A 25,048-nucleotide genomic window follows, 5' to 3' on the forward strand; every position below is an offset into this window, starting at 1 on the left:
GATGAGCACAGAGGCGAACCTGATGGCATCTGATCCCTGCCAAAATTCCACACCAGTCTGATGTCAGACTGAAGGCATATCTGTTTTTCCAGGAGGCTCCCAAAGGCAGGAGGCAGTGTCTCCAAGCTGGCGCTGTTGTTTCCAGCTCTGGTAACCTGCTTGGGTGTGTGGGGGTGAAAATCACTGCAGGGAGATGGAGGAGGTGGCAGGAATGGGGACATTCCCTCTCGGAAAGGAAGACCAAGTGGAAAGCCTTTCAGCTCCAACTGCCCCCTCCCACAGGCTCCCCAGGACCCCACCCACTCAGGAGCCTGCCACTCCTGAAGAAGCACATGTTCAAGGACCTGAAGCACACTGAGGGGTAGGGAAGGCCTCAGCATATGCGCTTGTGCAAATCAAACACCCCAAAAAGCAGGACTGGGCCGAGGACCGGGTGGTATCCCCACCTGAAAAAGAGCCTGCCCTGCTCAGCTCACTGCCAATGCCCCCTCCTCCTGGGGGTCTCCTCCAGATCTGTCGCAGGCTCTCTTCCCAACCTCTTCCAGGGAACTGCTGGGATGACAGGACAGTAGGGAAAGAAGACTCCTTCTAGCTCCTGAGTTACAAAAACAATTCTCTTTGGAAAGAAAGGTTCAAACTGAACATGGGTCCATGCTACTAAAGTGGGATGGGTGGGGATTGTCAGAAGGAGGGGGCCTCTCAGTGACCATGAAGCCAAGGGAGACTCCGGGTGGAGAGGAGATGCCAGGGTAGCAGGATCCTGACCTCAGACAGCCTCCCCAAGGGAAGCCCTGAGATTTGGGTGAAATCACTCAGGCCTGACTGAGACCATCAGAAGGAAAGGTGGCAAACTGTCCCTAAGACTTCCTATTCCCTCAGACATGATTTGTACCCTATGCTCACACTCACAAGCAATCACTGGGACGGGCTCAGCGTGCCTTGAACACATTCCTGCAGGTGAACATGGTTTTGTGTTGACAAACAAGTAACTCTTGTTGCCTGCACCTATTCATTCCTGGGCACAACGAGCAAGAGTTTGGAGGGCAAATGATCCCTCGTCATGCAAATCTCTTTGCTTCCTAGTCAGTACAATGCAAAGGCAATGTGCTCTCACTGCCACGCTGCTGGGTGCTCATGACACCTGACGCCCGTCACGGGAGGCACCCCTTGTCTCCCCTTCCCCCCACGCCTCCTGAGATGGGCTTCAGGTTGCTTCCAGTTTCCACCACCAGGGTTAACGACAGGCTGGTTTTCTTGTTTTAGGTGCTGGAATTATAGTGCATTGCTGGACCCACAGTCATCTGGAGCAGGGGGTCGGAGCAGCCACAGAGAACAAGTTTTGTGCTTTGTCTTTTTATTATTCTTTATTTACTGGTCCTACCAACGTGACCCTTTACCCAGGCCCACTGTTCCTATGTGCACTGGCTTTACAGACATTTGCACCATATGTCTGTGTCCCAAGTTGTGACTGATTTCTCCTTCCTATTCCTTTTCCATGCAGTGCCTCATTTTCTCAGAATCTGAAGGCATTTTTGTTTGTTTGGGTCTGTGTAAAGGTTCCTTGGCAGGAGAACATGCATATGATCTTAAAATAAAGACATTCTGACACTAAGGTAATGCACAGAAAAAATACAGTACACAGACATCATTGCAAATAAATACCCCGTACAGATGAAGTTTTTGTAAATGTAACATTATTTCTTATGAATCAACACTGTAAGAGAAGGTAAAAATAGGGGTCCCTACAACTAGGAATAAAAATGCTTATTCCAGGAAACAGAATTCTTCTATTCTTGCTACTTATATTATTATAATTTGTCCTGTATTTTGGAGGAGAGAGGACACTTTTTCTTCCTCCTCCTTGAGTACCAATTTGACCACTTGCACAACCTCACTCAGCAAATCAGGACAGGACATAGATCTGGTTTGCTAAGGAGCTTTAGTGACTTCTGTTTCCTGAAATTAACAGTGATTAGTTACACCAAGCAAGAGAATATATAATGTCTCTCTCTCACATTTGCAAAGAATACTATGGCTAGCCCTCACCCCAATGCACGAGGCCGACGGTGCCGGCTCCCCTGCCACCCGCCCCACTCTTCACAAACGTGGCGTGTTGTTCACATAGCTTGCTTAGCTTGTCCCATAAAGTCCATTTGGTTCCCAAAGCACACTCAAGGTTTGTGTTCACTTTCGTTTTCTCAGCCCCTGAATTTGCAAGGATCTGCACAGTAAAGAATCACTGACTAACAGAATTTTGCACAATTGCTGTTTTCTTTCCCTCAATGAAGATGCCCAGGGTCAGGTTAGAAGGTGTGCACCTGTTCACACTGATTGGTCCACACTGGCCTTCAACATTCCCAACTAGCTCTTCACTGTCCATTTTAGAGAATAAACTACGCTGGAACACCTCCCTAAACTGATGAAGGCACTACTGGCAATGATTACTAACAAAAAGGCGTTGAAATATAACACCCTAAAAATCGACGACTGTAGAATTTTCTAAGTGTACCACAATTTGGCACAACAACCGGAGTAACAAAACAATTCCAATTTGGAATTTCACTGGTACAGTTGTATAAAATTCTGTTAATCAGTCATGCTTCACAATGTCCTAAAACCCAGAAAATTCTGGAATTTGTAGGTAATACTACTCATTCAATAATTTATCTTTTTGTTTTCAAGTGCCTTTTACTGTTTAACCAGAGCAAAGGTCAAGTTTTCTTCTTGTTACATTGAACTATTCCTAAGAATAATAATAATACAATATGAAAAACCCCAGAATCCGAATACCCTGGATTTCTTAATGAACAATGGCATTTAAAATCTGTAATTTCAAACACGAACCACAATGCCGTATAATTAAAAGGCTGCTGAACCACAGCATGGATACATTTAGCCGGGCTCCTTACCAAGTTGAAGCCTTCACCTAAACAGTCTAGAGCTACACGCTAGGAGGACACACCTGTGCCATGTGCTGATAACAGATCAACACACCGTTGGGAGCTACAGGACCACGAGACAGACTACGGCATCTGAGACCATCTCTACGCCAGGGATGAAGGAAGCAAATATAATATCAAAATATCAAAAGTGCACAGGTGGATTGGGTAAAAAAGGAGTATCTGTAATAGGGAGACCCCAGTGGTGAGTGTTTCTAGAGGGTTCCTAAGCAAGCCTGGTGGTCGCTGTCCAAGCAGGTTCTTCAGCGCCTGTACAAAGGCCTTTCCAAGCAGCAGCTGCCGGCATTCTCAACATTAAAGCTTTTATTTCCTCTGCCATTAAAAATTTGGGGAATGCTATTTTGAAAAGAATTGCAGTAGCATATCCAAAAACGTTTCTAAGTGGACTTTTAGGCTGCCCTTCCTTCCTCTGCGTGGGCCCATGGGAGAGGAGGGGAGGGGGCTGCAGTGTGACAGGGCCGGCGGCCGAGTCCTCCCAGCAGCTACTCTACAGCTGAAAATGGGAGAAAACAAGACAACGTTAGAACCGGTCACCCGTCAGACAACTAAAGCTCTCACCGAGCTGTGAGGGCATGGGTGTGTTAGTTGGCAGCAGAGAAGACCTGCATATGTTAGGGGGCGCCGCTGGCCCCGAGTACCTCATGAAGACCCTTTACTTTACAAGTATGGAGAGAAGCTGTGTGCCAGGCTTGGCAAGGAGGCAGAAGCAGTATGCGGCACCAGCAGGCAGCCACGCCCCTGGAAGTCCTGCTTGCAGAGGGGAGATGGCCTGACATCTTCTCAAGTGGGAGGGGAATCCAAGATCTGACATCCCATCTGCAAAACAGCCTGGAGCTGGGTATAGGCACACAGAAGGGACAGGTATGGTCCATCCTGTGTATCTTCACTCCGCAGTTTGCCAAATCCAAGTTGGTCTGGGTAGCACCTGGCATCTGGTGGGAATTGAGACATGCTTGGGAATTAAGGGAAAGAGTGGAATGAGGGCAGATACCAGTGTGCAGGGACAATGAAAATTCCCCCTCTGGGCCCCAGAGAGAGGAGGCAAAGAGCTATTCAGGAAGACTGCACCTTCATGACTGGTGGGCCCAAGGATGACATGGAGAGAAACACTGAGAGAAGTTCGGCTGCCAAAGCTCTTGGTGTGGGTGCAGCTTCTGAGCATGGGGGAGTACTATGGCTGCCTTTCCTGCCTGTCACCACCTCTGGAATTGCACTGATGATCAAGAACCATATTCCTCCTACTGTGAATCCTGAAACTAGCCCTGGGTCCATTCAAGGTTCCCTTCCTACACCAGGCTGGGCTTCAGTTAATAGGTGTGGAACCCAGTCCCTCATTTCAGCCTGGCCCGCTGGTAACTCAAGCTCAGGTTGGGGGTTTCCACAGCCCTGTTTCTTGTAGTCTGAAGCCCCCTGAGAGGAAGGCCTGATAATGGGCAGAGAGTGAAAAAATCCAACTGGAAGCTGGGGACACTCTAAGTACAAAAGGATGGGCATCCTGTGAGGACAGAGGTCTGGCCAGGCACTTGGGAAGTTTTTCTCATTAGAAAAAACCCAAGCCTTTGGCCTGCCGATTTGTCACCTTGCAGGCCGCCGGACAAGCGTACAAATCTCAGAAAGAGAAGCTGAGGCTGCTGAGCTCTGGTCTGGGGTGTGGTTAGGTATGCCTGGGCCTCTTGAGCACGTGTACGCCTGGGCTGGAGGACATGGGACACAGGGCTGCTCTTCCTCTGGGTTTAGGGGAAGGAATTCTGTAATTCTGTCCCAAATATAAACTGTAACGAGATGCCGCGCAAACTACAAAATAATTGTCTCCGTAATCTGTACCAAGCACAGAGTGTCCTCCGAGGCCGCACCTGGGATTCAGGCTGGAACCTCTAACACTGGTTTCTGGGTGCCGGGGCAGTACAACTGCATTAGACACATGCAGGGAACATGCAAGTTTCAATGCAAGTTCTGCCCCTCCCAGTGAGAGCCAATGGCACGCGGGCCCTGGGAAGCCACATTTTTGTGAGGACAGATGGCTCCAACCCCACCTTGACCACCCCTCCAAGAGAGCAGCTGCTGTGAAGGGTGGTCCCGAGGGGTGAGAAACAGACACAAAGCTTGCAGTGTCCAGGTGGAGAAGCAGGCTGCCTCTGCTAACTTCTTCCCTCTGTGCATTAGTCACAGTTAAGACCAGCCTAGCACCATGGTCCCGCTGCTGCCAGGTTAGTTGAGGTGAAGCGGACAGGTGATATGCGGCAGGTTAGCTGCAGCGTGTACCCTTGCGGCCCTAATCGCAGTAAACGTTATATTTCTCGCCACAGAGCACCTGGGCAGCAAGCCCAGCACCCTCAGCCCTGTCACTAGCGCAGGCGCAGGTGTGACTTACGCTCGGGGTACCAGGCTTGGCCTTGGGGGTGGCCTTGGCGCGGCTTCGCCGGGTCTGCTCATGGTCCAGCTCAAGCAGCTCCAGCCGCTGGGTCAGCGCCAGCTTCTGCTGGATGGCCATGCGCAGCAGCGAGTTGAGTGTCTTCTTCTCGTCCTCAGCAGCTGCCAGCTGCCGCTGCATCTCATCCAACTGTGTGATGTACTCGTCACACCTGCAGGGACGCAAGAGGCAAGAGCGTGGCTGAAGGACCTGGGAGAGCCAGCGGCGTGTGTGATCATGGCTCCCGTACTGAGGGCTCCAGAAGGTGAGCAGACCCCATCTGCTCACTGGGCTAGAAACGAAGAGGATGTGCCCCTCTGAGGTTTGGCTTTCTCTGGGAGGGGCTCTCTGAAGCCAGTTTTCACTAAAGGAGGTGGTGGCTGCCCTTCAAGGCCTCCAGGTGGCTCAGGGGCAGCGGGCTGGAGGTGTGATATCACTTGGCTCTCAGGATGTGGGGATAAACCCGAGGGCAGGAATTGGCTTGCTCCCGGAATAGCCCAGGCACACAGTAGGTGCTTAGTAAGTCTAGAACAAATGGCTAACCAGAGCCTGGGAAAAGCACATGTGGATGTCATAAACAGCCCTATTTTAGTATCTGCTGAGCTGTGGCACATGCTCCCCACCTAGGTAAGGAGCTGGGAGAGAAATGCCCATCCTGGGCCTGTCCCTGAGGGAGGGAGTGCGGCCTGGGTGAAGGGGATGGTGGGCACACCCACCCTACACCCCCATCCACCAAGGCCAAGGACCATCAGCAAGTTTTAACCCTTGCCCCGAGGTTTGCAATCTTGGCACCATCTGACAAGTCAGGCTTTTAAATAAAACAAGTTGAGGAAGCAAGGGTCAACATACTATGTGCTGAGGACTAACTGAGATCTTTCCCAAGCACTTTGCCCAGGAGGAAAGAAAGCTTCCAGAGAGGCCTGGAAGCTTCTTTCTTTGTCTTTGCCCCCTCCTCCCACATCGCTGAAATGCAGGGAGTGCCCAGCACCCTGGCACAAGGCAAAGTAGGCCCTGAGCTCAGTTTCAACGCTGTTTAACCCAGAGCCTCAGCCTCCCAACCCTGACTGACACTGGCCAGCAGATGGCACCATGCCTCTCTGAATAGGGAAACACCCAGAAGCAGGCCCCAAAAGCAGCCTCCAGCTCTGCACCTGCCCGGCTTCCTGACCACAGGACTGGCCTAAAGAAAGACGCCGCCTGCCACCCCCACAAACTCTTAACTGGTAGGGTCAGAGGGGCAGCACTGAGACCCCGCCCCTGCTGGGAGGGAAACCTTCCTTCTAAATACATGAACTTCCCACCAAGTTCTGGGGGCAAACTCATTTGTTATCACTGGCTTGCCCACTTGCCTGTTTCTCCTTCGAAGCTCATGCCTCCAGCCTGGCCATAAGGACCCACTCTTTCAGCTTTCTGCTTCCAACTTTCTCATCTTAGGCGTAAAGTGGAGACAAAACTGGGCCCCTGGGCTGCTGAGCAGCGAAAGGAGCAGTGAGCGTTACCTGGTGGCGAACATGGCACGCAGTGAGGAGAAGGTGGCCGCGTCCTCCTTGAGGGCCTTGAGCTCGTTGCGCAGCTTCATCATGGTCTCGGTCACCATGGCCTTCTCGTTCTCGTACTTGCTCTTTAGGTTGGCGAGGGCCACCTCTGCTGTCTAGGGGGTCAGAGATGCAAAAGACGGGCAGGTGAGGGGCGCCAGGAGAGGTCTGCTGCCTCAGTGCCACAGACCAAGGCCCCAGCCAGCCCTCTCAAAGGCCTCAGCCCCTCCCCGCAGCACTGAGGTGAGGTTTTCTCACATCTTTCCTTCAGTAGCAGGAACAGCACGGACAGGAGGCCAGGGAGGGTGAGAAACCCCCCGCCCACATGCCTGCCCCTGATGGACCCGAGCGCCGTGCACACCTGCTTGTTGGCCTTGAGCACCGTGCGCAGCGTGGTGATCTGCTCCCGCTTGGTGCTGAGCAGCGACTTCAGCTTCAGGATCTCCTCCATGAGTGCCTCCCGGTCCTTGTCCGCAGCTGGGCCCAGCTCCTGTGAGGCCAGGCGCTGCCGCGACAGCTCTGTGGTGCGGTCCACAGCTGCCTGCAGGTGCCTGATCTGGTCACGGATGATGGCGATCAGGTTGTAGATGTTCATGGGCTCCCGGCGTGGGTCACTCAGGGGCGAGGGCAGTGAGGAGCCAGGTGAGGGGCTGCTGTCCCTGGCCCTACCCTCTGAGGCAGGCGGCCCCTTGGGCAGGACAGGTGAGCGACGCCCACGGGTCTCAGGGCTGCAGCTGCCGGCGCCAGCCGGGCCCTCTCGGTAGTAGTCCAGCACCACACGGGTGGGCGTCTCGTTGTTGCACATGCACACGTGGTGGTAGAGGTTGGCCAGCTCCTCACTGAAGGTCACCAGCTCGTCCTGGGCCACGCTCAGGCTGCCTTGTGTCTCGCCTGCGACGTCGCTCACCTTCTTCAGCTCCATCTGCAGCCGGGACAGGAGCTCGCGGTCCTGGCGGCTGGCCTTCTCCAACAGGGAGACCTTCTCAGTGAGCGCCTGGCTTTCGGCCTCATGCTGGCCCTTCTCCTCGGTGTGCTGGGCCTCGCTGGCCTCGTGTGCACTGCGCAGCGCCTTCAGCTGCTCCCGAAGCTCACCAGCCTCTGCCAGGGCCACACGGTACTTGCAGGCCAGGATCTCAGGCCCATTGATGTCCACCTCATAGTAGTCACCATCCTCATGGCTGTCTCGCTCCTTCTCACTGTCCAGGGCTGTCCGCCGCTCCTTGCTGGCCTGCAGGCGCCGCAGAGCACTCAGGTTCTCTGTGAGGCGGCTCACCTCCTCGTGCTGCTCCGACAGGGCCCCTCGGGCCTGCTCCAGCTGCTTCTGTGTGTCCTGCAGCGTTGCCAGCAGGCCCACCTTCTCCCGCTCCATCTGCGAAGGCACAGAAAAGGCCCGTCAACAGCCCACAGGAGTACTTGCGCTCAGAAGACCCCTGGACAGTCCCAGGAGTGACCCCATCCATGCCATGACCATCACCCTGCTAGCCTCTCTGTGATAAATTCGGGTGGAGGTGTCATGTGTGGGGCTATGATGGCTCTTCCCCGTGCCCAGATGCTGCGGGGCTTGGTGAGTCCCTCCTCAGAGACATGCAGTGAACCAAGGGGCTGTGGTGCAGACCCTGGGATTCTGTTCCGTCGGGGCAGGAAACCCTGACGTGACGTGTCTACAGGACACAGCATGGGAAACTACACACAGGGACCTCAGAGCGACATAAGAAAACCTCTGGTGGTGCCCAAACTTGTAACCAGAAACCTAATTCTCTGGGCACCTTCCACCTATAATGCTGCAATTCCACTTAGGTTAACAATACAGAATTACCTATGTAAAAGAAACGTAAGTAAAAGAAGGTGCATAGCATTGACAAAGTGTCAGGAAAGCGCTGTCCTGGTGACGAGCAGGTCTGACCAACACCATGGGGGACAGGAGTGGAGGTGGGAATGGTGCACGTGGGCCCAAGGCCCGGGGCTGTGACAAGACCTGGGTGGGGTGGGGCTACCCACCCGCTCACCTGCATTAGCTGCTGCTTAAGCTTCTGGATCTCAGAGATGTTGAGCTCACTGAGGAGGTCAGAAACGAGGCTGGGGGAAGGTGGAGCAAGGCCGTCCTTGGTGGGCGTGGAGGTCTTGTTGTCCAGCGGCAGCTTGGCCAGGCCACCGTGCTCAAAGCCATTGGCCAGGGCTTCGGCGTCATCACCGAGCTTAAGGCCGTCCAGGGAGACGTGCAGGTGGCTGGTGTAGAGGGAGTCATTGATGCTCATGTAGTGCGACAGCTCCTTGCGCAGACTGTTCTTCTGCTCCCGCTCTGTCTTCAGCGTCTCCAGCGCCTCCTCCAGCTGCCGCTCCGAGATCTCCTTGAGCCGAATGGCGTCCTCCAGCTGGCTGTTGAGATATTCGGTCTCCTCCTCCAGACGCTTGATCTCATGCTTGAGACCCTCAAACTCCACCTGTGAAAGAGGTCAACACTCTTCTATGCCTGAGGAATGGGGAAGAAGCACCATTGTGCTGACTACACAGCTGGGAAGACACGGATGCTTAGAGAGTTACAGGCATGAGGTGCACACAGGAAATGGTCAGCCCACACCTGGGACACACGTGCACGTGGTATGAACAGTGCAGAAGCATGAGACTTGCTCATCACCAGAGATGCCACGGAAATCAGAACACATCCACACTGCCAATTTGTCAGGTGACTTAAAGTGTTGCCAAGTGAAAGTGAGGGTTAGGCCAGGGCCGTGGCCCAGAGCCAACCTACCTGTCCCACCTGCCCAGCCCAGATACTTGCCTGGTTCTGCCTGAGCACAGACACCTGCTTTTGCAGACTGATGTTCTCCTCCTCCAACTCCGAGTAGTCCTGCAGCAGGCGGGCCTCCCGGAACTTGTACTCCTTGATGTCATCCCGCAGGCGGCCACGCTGAATCTCTACATTTTGGTTGATCTGCCAGGAGGAAGGCAGGTGTGAGCAGCCTGCCCTAGCTGGTCTCACCACCCCTTGGGCAGGAGGAGCTCAGTGCAGCCAGGCCCACCATAGTGGTCATACAGCTGGGACTTGGAATCCCAGGCCTGCTCTGGTGCCCGATGTGGCCACCTGGCGAGGAGCTGGGGCCCTGGGCTGTGAGGTATTGCAGTGAACAATGCAGGATCTCAGCCTGCTCTGACCCTTGGTTTCTTCATCTGTAAAATGGGGTTCAGAGTAGTTCCTCGGTCACATGCTGCTGGTAGCATGTACAATGGTGCAGTGCTGTGGAAACAGTCTGCAGCTACTCGAACAGTTCAGCACAGAGTTAACATCTGACCCATCAATGCCCCTCCTCGGCATGCACTCGAGAGAAAGGAAAACACACGTCCATCAAAATCTTGTGCACAAATGTTCAGACACTATTCACAATAGCAAAGGTGGAAACAACTCAAATGTCCCCCAACTGATGAGATAACATGCTGTAACACAAATAAATCTTGAAAACAACATGAGTAGAAGAAGAGGTGTTAGTGGTCATGTATTGTATTGTAAGATTCCACTTACATGAAATGTCCAGAATAGGCAAATCCACAGAGATAGAAAGCAGATGGGTGGTCGCTGGGGGGCAAGGAGAAGATGAGATGGAGAGTGACTGCTAACGGGGTTTCTTCTTGGAATGATGTAATATTCTAGAATTGATTTGGGATGGTGCATAAATCTGTAACTATACTAAAATCCACTGACTGTACACTTTAAGTGGGTGAGTTGTAAGGGCTATGAATTATCTCAATAAAGTTGTTAAAAAAGGAGTTCCTGCCTCCGAGGTGCCTTGAGGATTCAGATATCATGCACGGAGAGAGGCCAGTGCAGACCTGTCATTAACTGTGCACTCAAGACTGGTGGGAATTCTCAACCGGCTGCTACTATGCGCCGTGTGCCAGGACCTGGGTCCCTTGGCCCACATTCTGGGGCCATCTTATACACTGCAGGATGCTTAGCAGCGACCTGAGCCCTGCCTACTGGATGCAGCCCGCACCCCTGTTGTGACCACTGAAACTGCCTCCAGACATGGCCAGTGTGCCATGGGGGCAGAATCATCCCCTAGACAAACTCTCCATCTCTCCCCACATCCCTGTTCCCAACAATCCAAGCAGCTTCCCCCACATGCCTGCAAAGACCTAACACCACCACCCCCAGGCCAACACCGCCCCACCTGGACCCTCGGCTAGAAGCGCCATCACCCACTGGGCCCCATAGCTCACTCTGTCCTCCTCACCCAGCACACTGGCCTCTCTGCTGGTGCTGAGGTTTCCTGTGATCACATCCGTGCATACACTAAGATTCCATATAGGTACACACGGAACGGCAATGTTGGATTGGTAAAATGAAATAGGACCAATAAGAAAAAAAGTTCAAGAAAGCAACAGAGAGGGGAGTGAGTCATTATATGTGTCAAGCACTCGTGACAAACGCTCACTACCAAAATCTCCAGTAAATGGACTGATGCAGTCTTCTCAATAAGTGACCCAAGGAGGTACCCAAGAGCCAACACCAGAAAAAACACACCAAGTTACTGACTGGAGAAATGCAAGGCCCCCGGAAACCAAAACTCCTATTAGGCAAAAATAAACAAAATAACAGTGTGAGTGGCAATGGGAAGAAACATATACTTACTTGCTTCCTAACAAAGTTCTGCATACACCTCGACTCTGGCCATTTCCCTTGTTAACCACCCAACTGACTGTTATGGTTAATCTTAGCGTCAACTTGCCTAGGTCCTGGCATCCAGATATTTGGTCAAACACCGGTCTAGATGTCGCCATTCAGGTATCTTTTAGATGAGATTAACATTTAAATTAGTAGACCCACTGAGTAAAGCAGATCACGTGCCATAGTGTGGGTGGGCCTTATCCAGTCAGTTGAAGGCCTTGAGGAAAAAAAAAAGACAGCCTTCAGACTCAAGCTGCAACATCAGTTCTTCCCTGGGCCTCCAGCCAGCTGGCACAACCCGCAGATTTTGGATCTGCCAGCTCCCACAACTGAGGGAGCCAATTCCTTACAATAAATCTCTCTCTCTATACACACACACCCCTTTTGGTCTGCTTCTCTGGAGAGTCCTCACTAACACAATGGTTGCTATACAAGAACCATGCCTGCTGCATCCACCTTGTGTAAGGCAAGCTGGTTGCTCCCCACCTGGTGTGGTTCAGCCCACTCTGGCCTGATGCACCTGCTGAGACCACCTGCCCACTCTCAGTATGGGAGGACACAGGAGGTAAGATGGTGAGACAGGGGCAGCGGGCAGGGGCAGCTGTTGGTCACGAACAATGTAAATGGGCTTTATTTAAAATTTAACAACTCCCCTCAATAAAACAAGTGGTCCTGAGGTGGACAGAAAGAACACAGAAAGAGATAAGACCACGGGCCAGCCTGATTGCCTAGGCCGAAGCCCTCTGCACCCCGGAACCTATGTGCCCAGGCTGCACCAGAAACCTCTGCTGAGCTGAACCCTTACACAGTCTTCCTGCACAGGAATCGTCTTTGTTTTTTTTTATTGAGATATGATTCATATACCATGAAGTTCACCCACTGAAAGTGTACAATTCAGTGGTTATAGCTTATTCAGAGCTGTGCACCATTACCTGTTCTGGAACATTTTCATCACCCTAAAAAGAAACCACACACCAATTAGCAACCACCAATCTTCTTTCAGTCTGTGGATTTGCCTTTCACAGAAATGGACCTGAACAACATGTGGCCTCTGTGTGGCTCAGAAAACCTTTCACTGGCGCTGTCTCCATACTGGCACTGCACTTGGTGCTTGACTGCCCCGAGGGGCATCACCCACTCCTTCACTACTGAGTACCAACTGTGCTAGGTGCTGCTCTAGGCTCTGTCTTGTTCACTGAGGCACGTGTATAGTCGCCCACGCACAGCACACACATGGCCAACTGGTGTCAGCTGCTGCTGAGTGAGGCCCTGAGTAAGTGAGGAGGGGTGTTGTACTGAAGTCAGGTCTGGGAGTCTGGAATGCAGAGCAGCCAGTACCCCATGTTGCAGAAGCCCCATCACGGCACAGCTGGAACTAAGGCACAGGGAGGGAGCACCGCCCTGCACAGGAGCGCTCCAAAGCTGGTCAGTATTTTCCCTCAGAGGAAAGGACAAGATGTTTAGCCATGAGGCCATAGCCCAAGCCCCAGGAAAGGCCTGTGGCCCCATGTAAGGCCAGGGTGGAGGTGGGAGGGATGCCCCAGCCCCGTCAGAGCTGTGGAGCCTGCACAGGGAGAAGGTGAAGACAGAGGCAGAGACCGGAGCAACGTGAACACAAGACAAGGAACACTGAGGGTTGCCGGCACCCAAAAGCTGGAGAGGCTCCACCTGGAACACGGTCCTGCCAGCACCTTCATTTCAGACACAGAAAATCTTAGAGAATAAAATTCTGTGGTTTTTAAGCCAGTAGTTTGTGGCAATCTATTATGGTGGCCCGAAAGAACAAATATACAAATATAGGTTTAATACCAGGAAAAAGACATTGCTGTAACAAATACCTGAATATGTGGAAGTGGCTGTGGAGGTGGGGATGGCCAGAAGCTGGAAGAGCTTTGAGGAGGACAGGAAAAGGCCAGACTGCCTTGAGACTATTGGGAGAAATGTAATTGTTTCAGGTGACTCTGGTGAGGTTCAGAGAAGAGTCACAGAGAAATCTTCAGCTGCCTTAGGGAATGCATATACCATCACAAAATAACACTAGAAGAGGTACGAATGGTAGTTAGAAGTGCTCCCAGTAAGGCCTTAGGAGGGAACAAGAAACAGTGGAAAGGCGGTCCTTGCTGTAAGGCGGTAGAAAACCAGACTGAGCTGTATACCAGGGCTGGGTGGAAGGCAGAATTAGTAAGCGAGGAATCTGGATGATTAGCAACCTCTGGGTTGTCTGCTCATGTGACAACTCCATGCCCTGGCTCTGGAGCCAGGTGTCCTTCTGTCCAAGCCTGTCCACTCCACGCTGGAGCACGGGGCTGCTGCCCCTCACCCAATACCCACCACCTCACTTTGTGGCCAAACACCTTGCTTTCTTCCAGCAGCTCCTGGTGGCCCAGATGCCACCACAGCAGGAAATAAGCCTTTTCCTGGCTCCTAGCCAGGACAGGGGAGATGACAGCCGACATAACTTCTGCTGGGACATCTTTGTCACTTACTCCTGGGCCTGTGCAGGGCCTGACATGTGCAGAGTCCACCAGGAAAGCAAGGCCAGGGTCCAATGGGACAGAAAGATTTTTCCTAGTGGGGGGTCCCACTGGGCAGATGCTGCTGACCCCTCCACAACTCACAGTCCTGCTTCGCCAGGAAGCCCTCACTCCTCCATTCCCAAGGCAAATCCGTGGAAGGCCTTGGCATGTGCCAAGGACCTGACTCTGCCTCCAGCCAGCTGTGGCTGTGCCCAGCTCCTTGGGTCTCTGCTTCTCCATCTGCAAAATGGGGCCCAAGGCCATGTCCCAGGACAGAAGTCGACAGGGCCCGTCCATTCACAGTGCAGAGGTCAGGACCCACTGACTTTAGGCATGTAGCCAAACCTTCTGCACCTTGGCTTCCCAATTTGTGAGATGGGGGAAGTAAGTGGATGCCCACAGCGTCACTGAGAGGACAAGTTATGGGGTAGCTGGAACTGTCTCACATGCTGAGCATGTTTGCTACACGTGTCACATGATGGTGGCCACAAGTTCCTCTTGGAGAGTTGGGCATGGGGGATTGAACCCCTAAGCCAGTTATCGCAGGGTGGAAGGATGGGGATGGGGGTGGGGGTCAGAGGGCACAGCACAGCTGGCCCATCAGTCACTGAACATGGACGGAAGCAGGACCAGGCACAGGGAGGGAAATGACCTTCTGTGGAAGGGGCATCTCCTATGGTGACTGTGCAAAGCCTCCTCGGCTGGGTCACACCAAGACAGGTACAGGTTGGTGCTTATCAGGGACAGTGCTTGGTGTTGTGTCCTCATGATCCAGCCTCCTCAGCCAGGCCCGAGCCTTGGCGCAAGCCTCCTGTAGGATGGGGGACGGCCATGGAGGAGCTCAGCAGAGCAGCTCAGGCAGAAGCAGCAGGGCCAGGACCAGCAGAAGAGTAACTTGAGTGGGATGGGCGCGGAGTTCAGACAGAGCCAGCAATCATGGGGACACTGACCAGGGCTCTAGTCTGAGTAGGCAGTGATGGAGAGCCTCCACTCCAACCAAGAACCTGGCATGGCTCCACAGTGATCCTACAGAGCTCCTACAGTGATCAGGGGCACAGGTGGGGCCTCAGGAGAAAGATGAACTGAGGGTGTATGGGGGTGGGGAGTGGAAGGCTTCCTCCTGAAGCACTAACAGAAACAGCAGGAATCCTGGCCCAACCAGACCTGTTCTTTAATAGCAGTGTGTAGGACTGGCTGAGCTCATTTCCTGACACCAAAGCCAGTAGTCAGCAAGTCCCCCGCCACGCTCCTGACTGCCCCCTCTAGAAGGGGGAAGGAGCAGAATGAGTCTGGGCTGGGCAGAGCACCTCTACTGGCTCTTCTGGAAAAGGGTGCTTAGCCAGCAAAGAGTCTAGTCTCTAACTTGGGTGGTCAAATCTACAGCTCCAATGGCCCCTTCTCCCCACCCTGACTAGAATGCTCCTGTGGGAGGAAATGAGATCATGCACTCCCCCTGGATCCAGCCAAGTTCCTCCCAGGCCCACAAGCCTTGGTGATCTCTGATCCCAAACCAGGGTGGGTGACTACTCCCCACTGTTGCCGGATCCTGGGCTCTGCCCCAAACCTTGCCAGTGTCCCCTCCCAGCCCTGTGGGACCTTGACTGTCATACATCCTCACATCTGAGGTGTCGACCTCAGAGCTGCCCACCACTCAGAACCATCTGCTGTTCTGGTCACTTGTCACTGCTCCCCCCTCCCCGCCCCAAACCAGGAGAATAGAGGCCAGAGAGTGGGTCTTCCCACAGCCCAGAACAAGGCCTCTTGCCCTTCCTAATGAGAACTTGTGGGCTCTAACAACCAGGGACCCCCCCTCAAGGCCACAGCCAGGACTGCAGCTCACGTAGACTTCTGCTGCTCCCCTGATGCTGTCCCACCCCATCTTGCGAATGGTGGTCCACCCTCCCACCTCTCTCAGAGGGCACTAGATGCCTGCCCTCCCCTCTCCACCGGCCCAGGCCTCTCATGGCCAGGCCCCTGTCAGTGGCCGAGCTGATCCTAGGAGCTATCTGTGGTGGTCCCTTCTGATTTTGTTGTCATGAGCTGGCAGGTGGACACTATAATTCTGTTGTTCACATGAGGAACCCAGGATTCACATCAGCCCAAGGGCAGAGCTGGGATCCTGCCACCCTCAGCCCTTCCTGGACCACCATGAATCACATAAAACTGGGCTGGGAGTGGAACAACTTGTGGGTGGCCTTGCCCCCAGGAAGCACTGGCTTGTTTTCCCACCCACCCACAGTCAAGCAGCCCACCCTAGTTCTGCTGCTTACCTCCTTCAGCTCCTGGGCCACTGAGGCCAGGCGCTCGTTCTCTGACTGCGTGTTGGCAAGCACGTTGCGCAGCTGCTTCAGCTCTGTCTGCAGCTCCAGCACCTTGCGCACATAGTACTGCTCCTTGGAAGCTGACTCCTGGATCAGACTCTCCTCCCGGCTCTCGCCGTCTGCAGCCACCTTCTTATGGTTCGTGTGGGCCTGTCCAAATGCCTGCAGGAGATGAGATGCTCTTGAGAGGGAGCCTGGAGGCAACCCTGTGGCCAGACACGTGGGGGAAGAAGGGGACACAGGAGGAGCAAGATACCTAAGGGCTACACGAGGGCTGTGAGGTTACAGAAGAGCTGGGAGTGGAGCTAATGAGGAGCCCTGGTGGGATGGGATAGAGGGACGGGCTGGAGAAACTGGGGTGAGGCAGGGATAAGAAGCCCCAGCCACCATCTCTGCCAGTGTGGCCCCCATCAGCAGATTGGCCCCACTTCGGGGCCAGGAAGGGAAGCCCCCAGAACCAGGGTGGGTCTGAGGTCTCCCTCCAGATATGGAAACCGAGACTCAGGGAAGTGCCCTTCCCCTGCCTGATCCTGATTCACTCATCCTGGGAGACACCTGTGCCTGGGGAGGCCTGGGAAGGCGGAAGCCCAAGCCTGGCACAAGTGAAGGGACAGGAGTGTGAACCAGAACACTCAGAATCAGCCAACAGGTCCCCATGTGTGTCCTAGTCAGGAGACCCTGCCCACCTGTCCAGGGCCTGAGCACAGAGATAAAAATACCAGAGGAGAGAGGACCCACCATCCGCAGACCCAGCAGGAGCTTTGGGCTGTAAGAGGCAAAGGAGCATGTGGCTGGCTCAGGGAGGAGCCCCCATGGGCAAGTACAACCAGGATTGGTGCTGGCCTGCCCAAGTCCACGCCCCAGGTCCCGGCTGGCTCGGACCTGCCATCGTGCCGTGTCCCCCCAGGTGTCACGGCCCCTAGTAAGCACTTTTGCTTCTCTTTCCCTCTCACCCGCACCATCACAGTAGCCAGGACGTGACCCACATAGGCCTGTAGTGTGTGTCCTCCCCAGGGGCTCCCTTCCCACTGGCCACCCCATGCAGACCTCTGAGGGGAGACCTTGTCTCTTTACAGGGCTCCTGGCTCACAGAAGAAAAATAAAAGAGAGGGCTCCTAAAGAGCAAAGAAAATGATGCCTTTATCTCTTGAGAGAAAGAGAAACATTTTCATTCACTTATTATTTAATATGAAGTCCAGGAATTTAGTCCAAGAAAACAACTGGGAAAACGTGCAACGCCATGTATAAGGATGTTACTGAGCAGGACTGTTTGTAATATAAAAAATCAAAATGTAGAAAGCGTCTTGTTTCTCTGTCGGCAGGGGACTGGCTAAATAAAGTAGGGTAGGGTATGGTCAGGGTAACTGCTCTCCCTCCCAAGAGTGAGTCTTGTTCATCTGCTCTCAGCCACTGACAACCTGCTCTGTGAAGACACAGGCTCCTTTTTAAATCAAGTCAGCTCAGCTCTATGATTTCTGTTGCTGTCCTCCACCTCTTCCATCCTGGTCCCAGGGAAAGACTAAAGCATAAATCTGTGTCTACATAGGACCTGCCGTATCCTGGGTGGCAGCCCCAACCCCCAGCTGCACACCAGCCCTGGGCGAACCAGAACTTGCCAGAAGTGCAGGAAGAACCCAACCCATGGGGCAGGTGTACTGGAAAGCATCAGCCAGGTCATGGGTGTCTCTCCAAACCTCCAGACAAGCCTAACGGGGTAAACAGAGCAGAACACACCCTTGAATCTCGAGCTGGAGCACCAACATCTCCTGAGGCACCATGTCATCCTCAGAGGCTATCCTGAGGTGGGATGGCTAAACACGCATGCGCGTGTACACACACACACACACATTCACACCTTGGCCTGAATCTTCACCTCCACCCAGCTCCCAGCCTGGGGCCCATGAGCACCCAGGCAGCTTTTCAAAGACAATGGAGCTGGAGACTTACACCTCCCTGCCAAGACAAGACACTCAGAGTCTGGATCTCCCTCCCATGTGGAAAACTAAAAACAACTGGGAAGTTTATGTGACTAAGCAATAGTTTTCAAGTCATTGAACACCAGATAGTGAGAGGCAGGGCACAGGTAAGCTCCGTGACACCCCCCACTCCTCCAGGAAGGAACTTCAGCCACCGTGCAGAAAGAAACTGAGGCCTGGCAGGACTGAGAGAAGGAGGTGGTACTGGAAGACAGTGAGTGGACAAGGCAGTGAAGGCAGTAGACCTTTGAACAGAGGGGCCCTCAGTCCTCGCAGGGGACAGTCAGTGCAAGCCTGTGAGGAAGCCACCGAAGCCAGGAAACGCCACCCATAGGGACAGAGGCTGTAAGCAGCACTTGTTCCTACCAGCAAGAGGGAAGCCCTAACCCACAGGCAGCAGGTAGAGCCCTTGCAGGTCAGGGCAAAGTGGAGCTGGGGAAATGCTCTCTGGTCCCGACCAACAAAGCTTAAGGGCAAAACCTGAAAGGATCAAACTATATCCCAGAATAAAGCACATGAACACACACAGGAACAACCGCACCATCTCCCAACACAGTGAAACCCAGAACCTGGCACCCAATCACTGGTGGCTGGGCCTGCAAAGGGGCAGAGAAGCCAGTCCACGAGGAAAGGAGAGGACAGAGTGACACAGTGACAGAGCCGGGAGACGGGGCAGGACTGATTTCTACAGGCTCAGGAACACTGAGCCATGCCAAGCAGCAACCAAAGATAGAGGAGATGGAATTGCAAGGTGTGAGATGAAAGGGGCACTGGATGGGACTAACGGAAAACTGCACAACACAGATTAGTAAACTTGAAGAAACAGCAATAAGACTACACAAAATAAAACACATAGACCAAAAAAAGACTAAAACACCAAACACAGTGTGAGCGAGCTGTGGGATAACTGCAAGGAGCCCAACACACGGTAGTTAAGAGTCCCTACGGGAGAGGAAGAGATGAGGATAAAAAAAAACTTCAAGAAATAATGACTGAAATTTTTCCAAATTTGATGGAAACTATAAATCCACAAATCTTAGCAGCTCATCAACCTCCAAGCACAAGAAGAAAACTGCACTAAACATATCACAGACTTGTTTAAAACCAGTGATGCAGGAAAAAAAAAAAAAACTAAAATCAGCCAGAGGAAAAAGGACACAGTACTTATAGAGAAGGAAGCATAAGGATGACACAGGATTTCTCTGACAAGCCTGGAGACAGAGAAGCAACATCTTGAAAAAACAAAACAAAAAACTTATTAACTGTAGCTCCATACCCAGTGAGAACTGTTCAAAAATAGAGGTGAAATAAAGACTCCAGACATACAAAATCTGTAAGAATTCATCACCAGCAGATATGCATTACAAAGTGCTAAATAAAATCCTTCAGAAGAAGAAAAACAATACCAGATGGAAATCTAGATTTACAAGGAGTTAAAAGCACCAGAAATGGTGACTACGTGAGTAAATATAAAAGACTTGTTCTTCTTCTTATGTAAATCCCTTTAAAAGATAATTAAGAGATTCAATGCAATCTCTATCAAAATTCCAATGACCTTTTTTGGCAGAAATGAAAATTTATACAGAACTGAAAGGGGCCCAGTACAGCTAAAACAATATTGAAAAAAAAACACAGTGGGAGGACTCATATTAAGTTTTGAAATTCTCAAACTTAAGATTTCAAAACTTAATATAAGGCTACAGTGATCAAAACAGTGTGGTACTGGCATAAGGATAGACAATATAGACCAACAGAACAGAAGAGTCCAGAAATAAACACTCACATATGTGGTCAATTGATTTTTGAGAAGGGTGCAAAAATAATTCAGTGATGAAAGAATAGTTTTTCAACAAATGGTGCTAGGACACATGGAAATCCACATGCAAAAGAATGAAGCTGGATCTCTTCCTTACATCATATATAACAATTAACTCAAAATGGATGAGAGACCTAAATGGAAGACCTAAAACTACAACTCTCAGAAGAAAATAGGGATAAATCCTCATGACCTTGTTGGCAATGGGTTCTTCCATGTGACACCAAAAGCGTGAGTAACAAAAGAAAAAAATAGATAAATTGTACTTCATAAAAATTTAAAAATCTGTGTATTAAAGGACACTATTAAGTGAAAAAACCTATACAACAGTAGAAAATATTTTTAAATTTTGCATTTGATAAGGGTCTAGTATCCAGAGCATATAAAAAAAAGGCAATCAGCTCATAAAAAGATGCTCAACATCAGCAGACATTAGGGAAATGCAAGTCAAAACCACAATAGATAGCACCTCACACCCACTAGGATGGATATAATTGAAAAATAAAATTTAAAAAAAAAGAAAAATAACAAGTGCTGGTGAAGGTATGGAAAAACTGGAGCCCTCATACATTGCTAGTGGGAATGAAAAATGGTGCAGCTGTTCTGGAAAACAGCCTGGCAGATCCTCAGAAAGTTAAACACAGAATTACCATATGATTCTGCAATTCCACTCCTAGGTATAGACTCAAAAAAAAAAAAAAGAAAATATATATCCACACTAAAACTTGTACACAAATGTTCATAACAGCCAGTAAGTGGAAACAACCCAAATGTCCAGCAATTGATGAAGGGATAAATAAAATGTGGTCTATCCATACAATAGCGTATTATTTGGTAATAAAAAGAAATGAATTACTGATACACGGTACGACATATATGAACCTTGAAAATATTCTGCTATGTGAAAAGAGCTAGTCACAAAGGGCCACATATTTTATGATTCCATTTATATGAAATGTCCAAAACAGGCAAACCTATAGAGATAGAAAGCATATCAACGGTTGCCCATGGCGGGGGGTGGAGTTGGGAGGTTGGAGTGGGTGACAGTTAAAGGGGTATCTTTTGGGGCTAATGAAAATGTGCTAAAATTGGTTGTGGTGATAGATGCACAACTTTGAATATAAAAGCCAATGAACCATACATTTTACATGAGTGAATTGTATGGTAAGTGAATTATATTAATAAATAAAGCCGTTAAAGTTGTTCAAAGAAGTTAAAGAATGAGAAAAGATAAACCACGCTAACATTTATCAAAAGAAAGCTGAGGGGCTTCCCTGGTGGCGCAGTGGTTGAGAATCTGCCTGCTAATGCAGGGGACATGGGTTCGAGCCCTGGTCTGGGAGGATCCCACATGCCACGGAGCGACTAGGCCCGTGAGCCACAACTGCTGAGCCTGCGCGTCTGGAGCCTGTGCTCCGCAACAAGAGAGGCCGCGATAGTGAGAAGCCCGCGCACTGCGATGAAGAGCGGCCCCCGCTCGCCATAACCAGAGAAAGCCCTCGCACAGAAACGAAGACCCAACACAGCAAAAATAAATTAATTAATTAATAAAAAAAAGAAAGAAAGCTGAAATGGCTCTATTAATATCAGATAAAGTCGATTTCAAAGCAAAGAATATCACCAGCAACAAAGAGGGTCATTTCATAATAATAAGGAGTCTAGGGACTTCCCTGGTGGCGCAGTGGTTAAGAATCTGCCTGCCAATGCAGGGGACACGAGTTCGATCCCTGGTCCGGGAAGACCCCACATGCCGTGGAGCAACTCAACTACTGAGCCTGCTCTCTGGAACCCGTGAGCCACAACTACCGAGCCCACGTGCTACAACTACTGAAGTCCACGCTCCTAGACCCCGTGCTCTGCAACAAGAGAAGCCACTGCAATGAGAAGCCCATGCACCGCAACAAAGAGCAGCCCCCGCTCGCCACAACTAGAGAAAGCCTGCGTGCAGCAACAAAGAGCCAACACAGCCAAAAAAAGGAGTCTAAGTCACAAAGAGAACCTTACAATTCTATGAAGCAAAAACTGATAGACCTGGGCTTCCCGGGTGGCGCAGTGGTTGAGAATCTGCCTGCCAATGCAGGGGACACGGGTTCGAGCCCTGGTCTGGGAAGATCCCACATGCCGCGGAGCAACTAGGCCCGTGAGCCGCAACTACTGAGCCTGCACGTCTGGAGCCTGTGCTCCACAACAAGAGAGGCCGCAATAGTGAGAGGCCTGCGCACCGTGATGAAGAGTGGCCCCCGCTTGCCACAACTGGAGAAAGCCATCGCACAGAAATGAAGACCCAACACAGCCAGCCACACATACATAAATACATACATACATACATACATAAAAAGAAAGGATAACTTAAAAAAAACATCAGAGTAACTATAGAATTTAAAAAGAACTGATAGAACTGCAAGGAGAAATAGATAAATCCAAAATTATAGTTGGGAGAGTTCAACATCCAGCTCCTCATATTTCTCTCAAGATTTCATAGGACAAGTAGACAGAACATCAGTAAGGACACAGAAGACATGAACAACACTATTAACTAGGTTGACCTAATTGGCATGTGTAGAATCTCCCACCCGACAGCAGCAGCACACACATTCTTTTCAATGACACATTTACCCAGACAAACCATATTCTGGGCCATTAAACATGCCCCAAAAGGATTCAGGCCATACAGAGAATTTGCTCTAACCACAGGGAATTAAATGAGAAATCAATAATGTAAAGCTCTCTAGAAAATCCTCAAATATTATATTTGGCACGTAACCAACACATGGGTCAAAGAAGAAATCAAAAGTGAAACTAGAAAGTATTTTTAACTAAATGAAAATGAAATGAATGTGATAATTTGTGGGATGTCACTATAGCAAGGACTTAGGAGGATATTTATAGCACTAAATGAGTATGTTACAGGAAAAAAAACCCAAAAAACAAAACCAAACACCAATCCAATCAATAACCTCACTCCCATCTTAAAAACTAGACCAGGTAATGGACACAAAGCTCAAGGTACAGCTAAAAGCCCTGTGGGGTTAAGCCCTTTTAACAGATGAGACGACTGAGGCTCACAAGGCTAAGAGCCTAGGCCCCAGGTGCAAAGCTCCTAAGAGCCCCACATTCACCCCAGCTCACCATGCATGCTTCGTCTTCTCCAGACAACACTCCTCCAGGCCTTAGCCCAAATGTTCTCTGGGCCTTCTACAGACCGAGGGATGAAGGCCTTCAAGTCCTGCTTGGTGGCTGCCATGTTCCTCACCTCTATGTCCCAGACACAAATTCTGTACTAAACACAGACCCTATAAACCCCACTGGGAGCATGGTTTTAAACCCTCCTTATAGACTGTGTATTACTTAGGGAGGAGCTGTTTCTTGTTTACGGCTAGTCTTTGGGCCCACATGGTATGTGATGAGAGTTCAGCCAGCCCCAGTCAGAACTGTCTCTCTTTTCAGCTGTGTGCTTGTGTATTCACTGTTTGTTGTTGCTCAACAAACACTGGATAGCAGGATGGTGGACTAGGACACATATTGTTATGCCCTGCCTAAAGCCCTCATGACCTCTTATCCTCTGGTGGTGGGAGTGTAACTGGTACAACCACTTAGGAAAACTATTATCTACTAACACTAAGCACACACCTGTTCTCTGACCCTGCGTGTTTATAGGAGCATTATTTACAAAAAACCCAGAAAGTTCCCAAGTTTTGTCAACAGAAGGAAAAATTATGATATAGTCACATGATGAAATACCACACAGAAATGAAAATGAGTGAATTACTGCTATTTAGACAACAGAGACGAATCTCATATAATATTGGGTGAAAGAAGCCAGACACAAAAGAGATATACTGTATGATTCCATTTATATATACAGTTCCAAGAATAAGTAAAACTAATCTCTGCTGGTATTAGGGCAGTGGTGACCGTTGGGTTGGGGGAGGGCCCTTGAAAGAGGCTTCTGGGGCTGGAGATGTTCTGATTCTTGATCTGGGTGTTTGTTATATGGGTGTGTTTAGCATCTGGAAGTTCACACTTATGCTTTGTGCTTTGTATGTTTTTCCTCAATGAAAAGTAAAAACAGAAACAAAAAACTAGAAGAGCACATGAAATTCAAAGAAAAAAAGGAAGTAATAATGATCAGAGTAGAAACGAATGAAATAGAAAAAATATAGATAAAATAAATTAATTCAAAAGCAAGTGCTTTGAAAAGATTAATCAAATTGATAAATCTCTAGCCAGAATAACTGGGGTGGGGGTAAGGAGCACCACAAACATTAAAAAGCATAATAAGGGAATGTCATGAGCAGCTTTATGCCAACAAACATGACAACTTAGATGAAATGGACAAATTCCTTGAAAGACAAAAACTACCAAAGCCCACTCAAGAAGAAATAGATTATCTGAATAGTCCTATATGTACTAAAGCAATTGAATGTGTAGTTAAAATCCCCAAAGAGAACATTCTGGGCTCAGATGGCTTCACTGGTGAATTCTACCAAACATTTAAGAACAACATAAATCCAACTGTACACAGATTCTTTCAGAAAACTGAAAAGCAGGGAATATTTTCCACCTAATTTTATGAGACCAGCATTACCCTGTAACCAAAACCAAAGACAGTACAAAAATCTACCAATAGGGCTTCCCTGGCGGCGCAGTGGTTGAGAGTCCGCCTGACGATGCAGGGGACACGGGTTCGTGCCTCGGTCCGGGAAGATCCCACATGCCGCGGAGCGGATGGGCCCGTGAGCCATGGCCGCTGAGCCTGCACATCCGGAGCCTGTGCTCCGCAACGGGAGAGGCCACAACAGTGAGAGGCCCACGTACCGCAAAAAACAAAAACAAAACAAAACAAAACAA

General features: G+C 50.5%; 1 protein-coding gene across 2 annotated transcripts in view; it reads right to left on the reverse strand.

The window, feature by feature from the left end:
- Positions 1-311: 311 nt before the first annotated feature.
- Positions 312-25,048, reverse strand: part of BICD2 (BICD cargo adaptor 2) — a 54,694-nt gene continuing 29,957 nt past the window's right edge. The window contains exons 2-8 of one of the 2 annotated variants that reach the window (XM_079927635.1): positions 16,355-16,567; positions 9,685-9,837; positions 8,912-9,346; positions 7,267-8,274; positions 6,870-7,021; positions 5,332-5,542; positions 312-3,453 (exon numbers count right to left, since the gene is read on the reverse strand). In XM_079927635.1, the coding sequence (XP_079783761.1) occupies positions 3,448-3,453; positions 5,332-5,542; positions 6,870-7,021; positions 7,267-8,274; positions 8,912-9,346; positions 9,685-9,837; positions 16,355-16,567 (2,178 nt within the window). In that variant the 3' untranslated portion in view covers positions 312-3,447. Of the gene's footprint in view, positions 5,543-6,869; positions 7,022-7,266; positions 8,275-8,911; positions 9,347-9,684; positions 9,838-16,354; positions 16,568-25,048 lie in introns of both variants that reach the window. The other variant, XM_079927634.1, reaches the window with a different exon arrangement.

This window comes from Stenella coeruleoalba (genome assembly GCF_951394435.1).
Source record: "Stenella coeruleoalba genome assembly, chromosome: 7".
Taxonomy (NCBI): domain Eukaryota; kingdom Metazoa; phylum Chordata; class Mammalia; order Artiodactyla; family Delphinidae; genus Stenella; species Stenella coeruleoalba.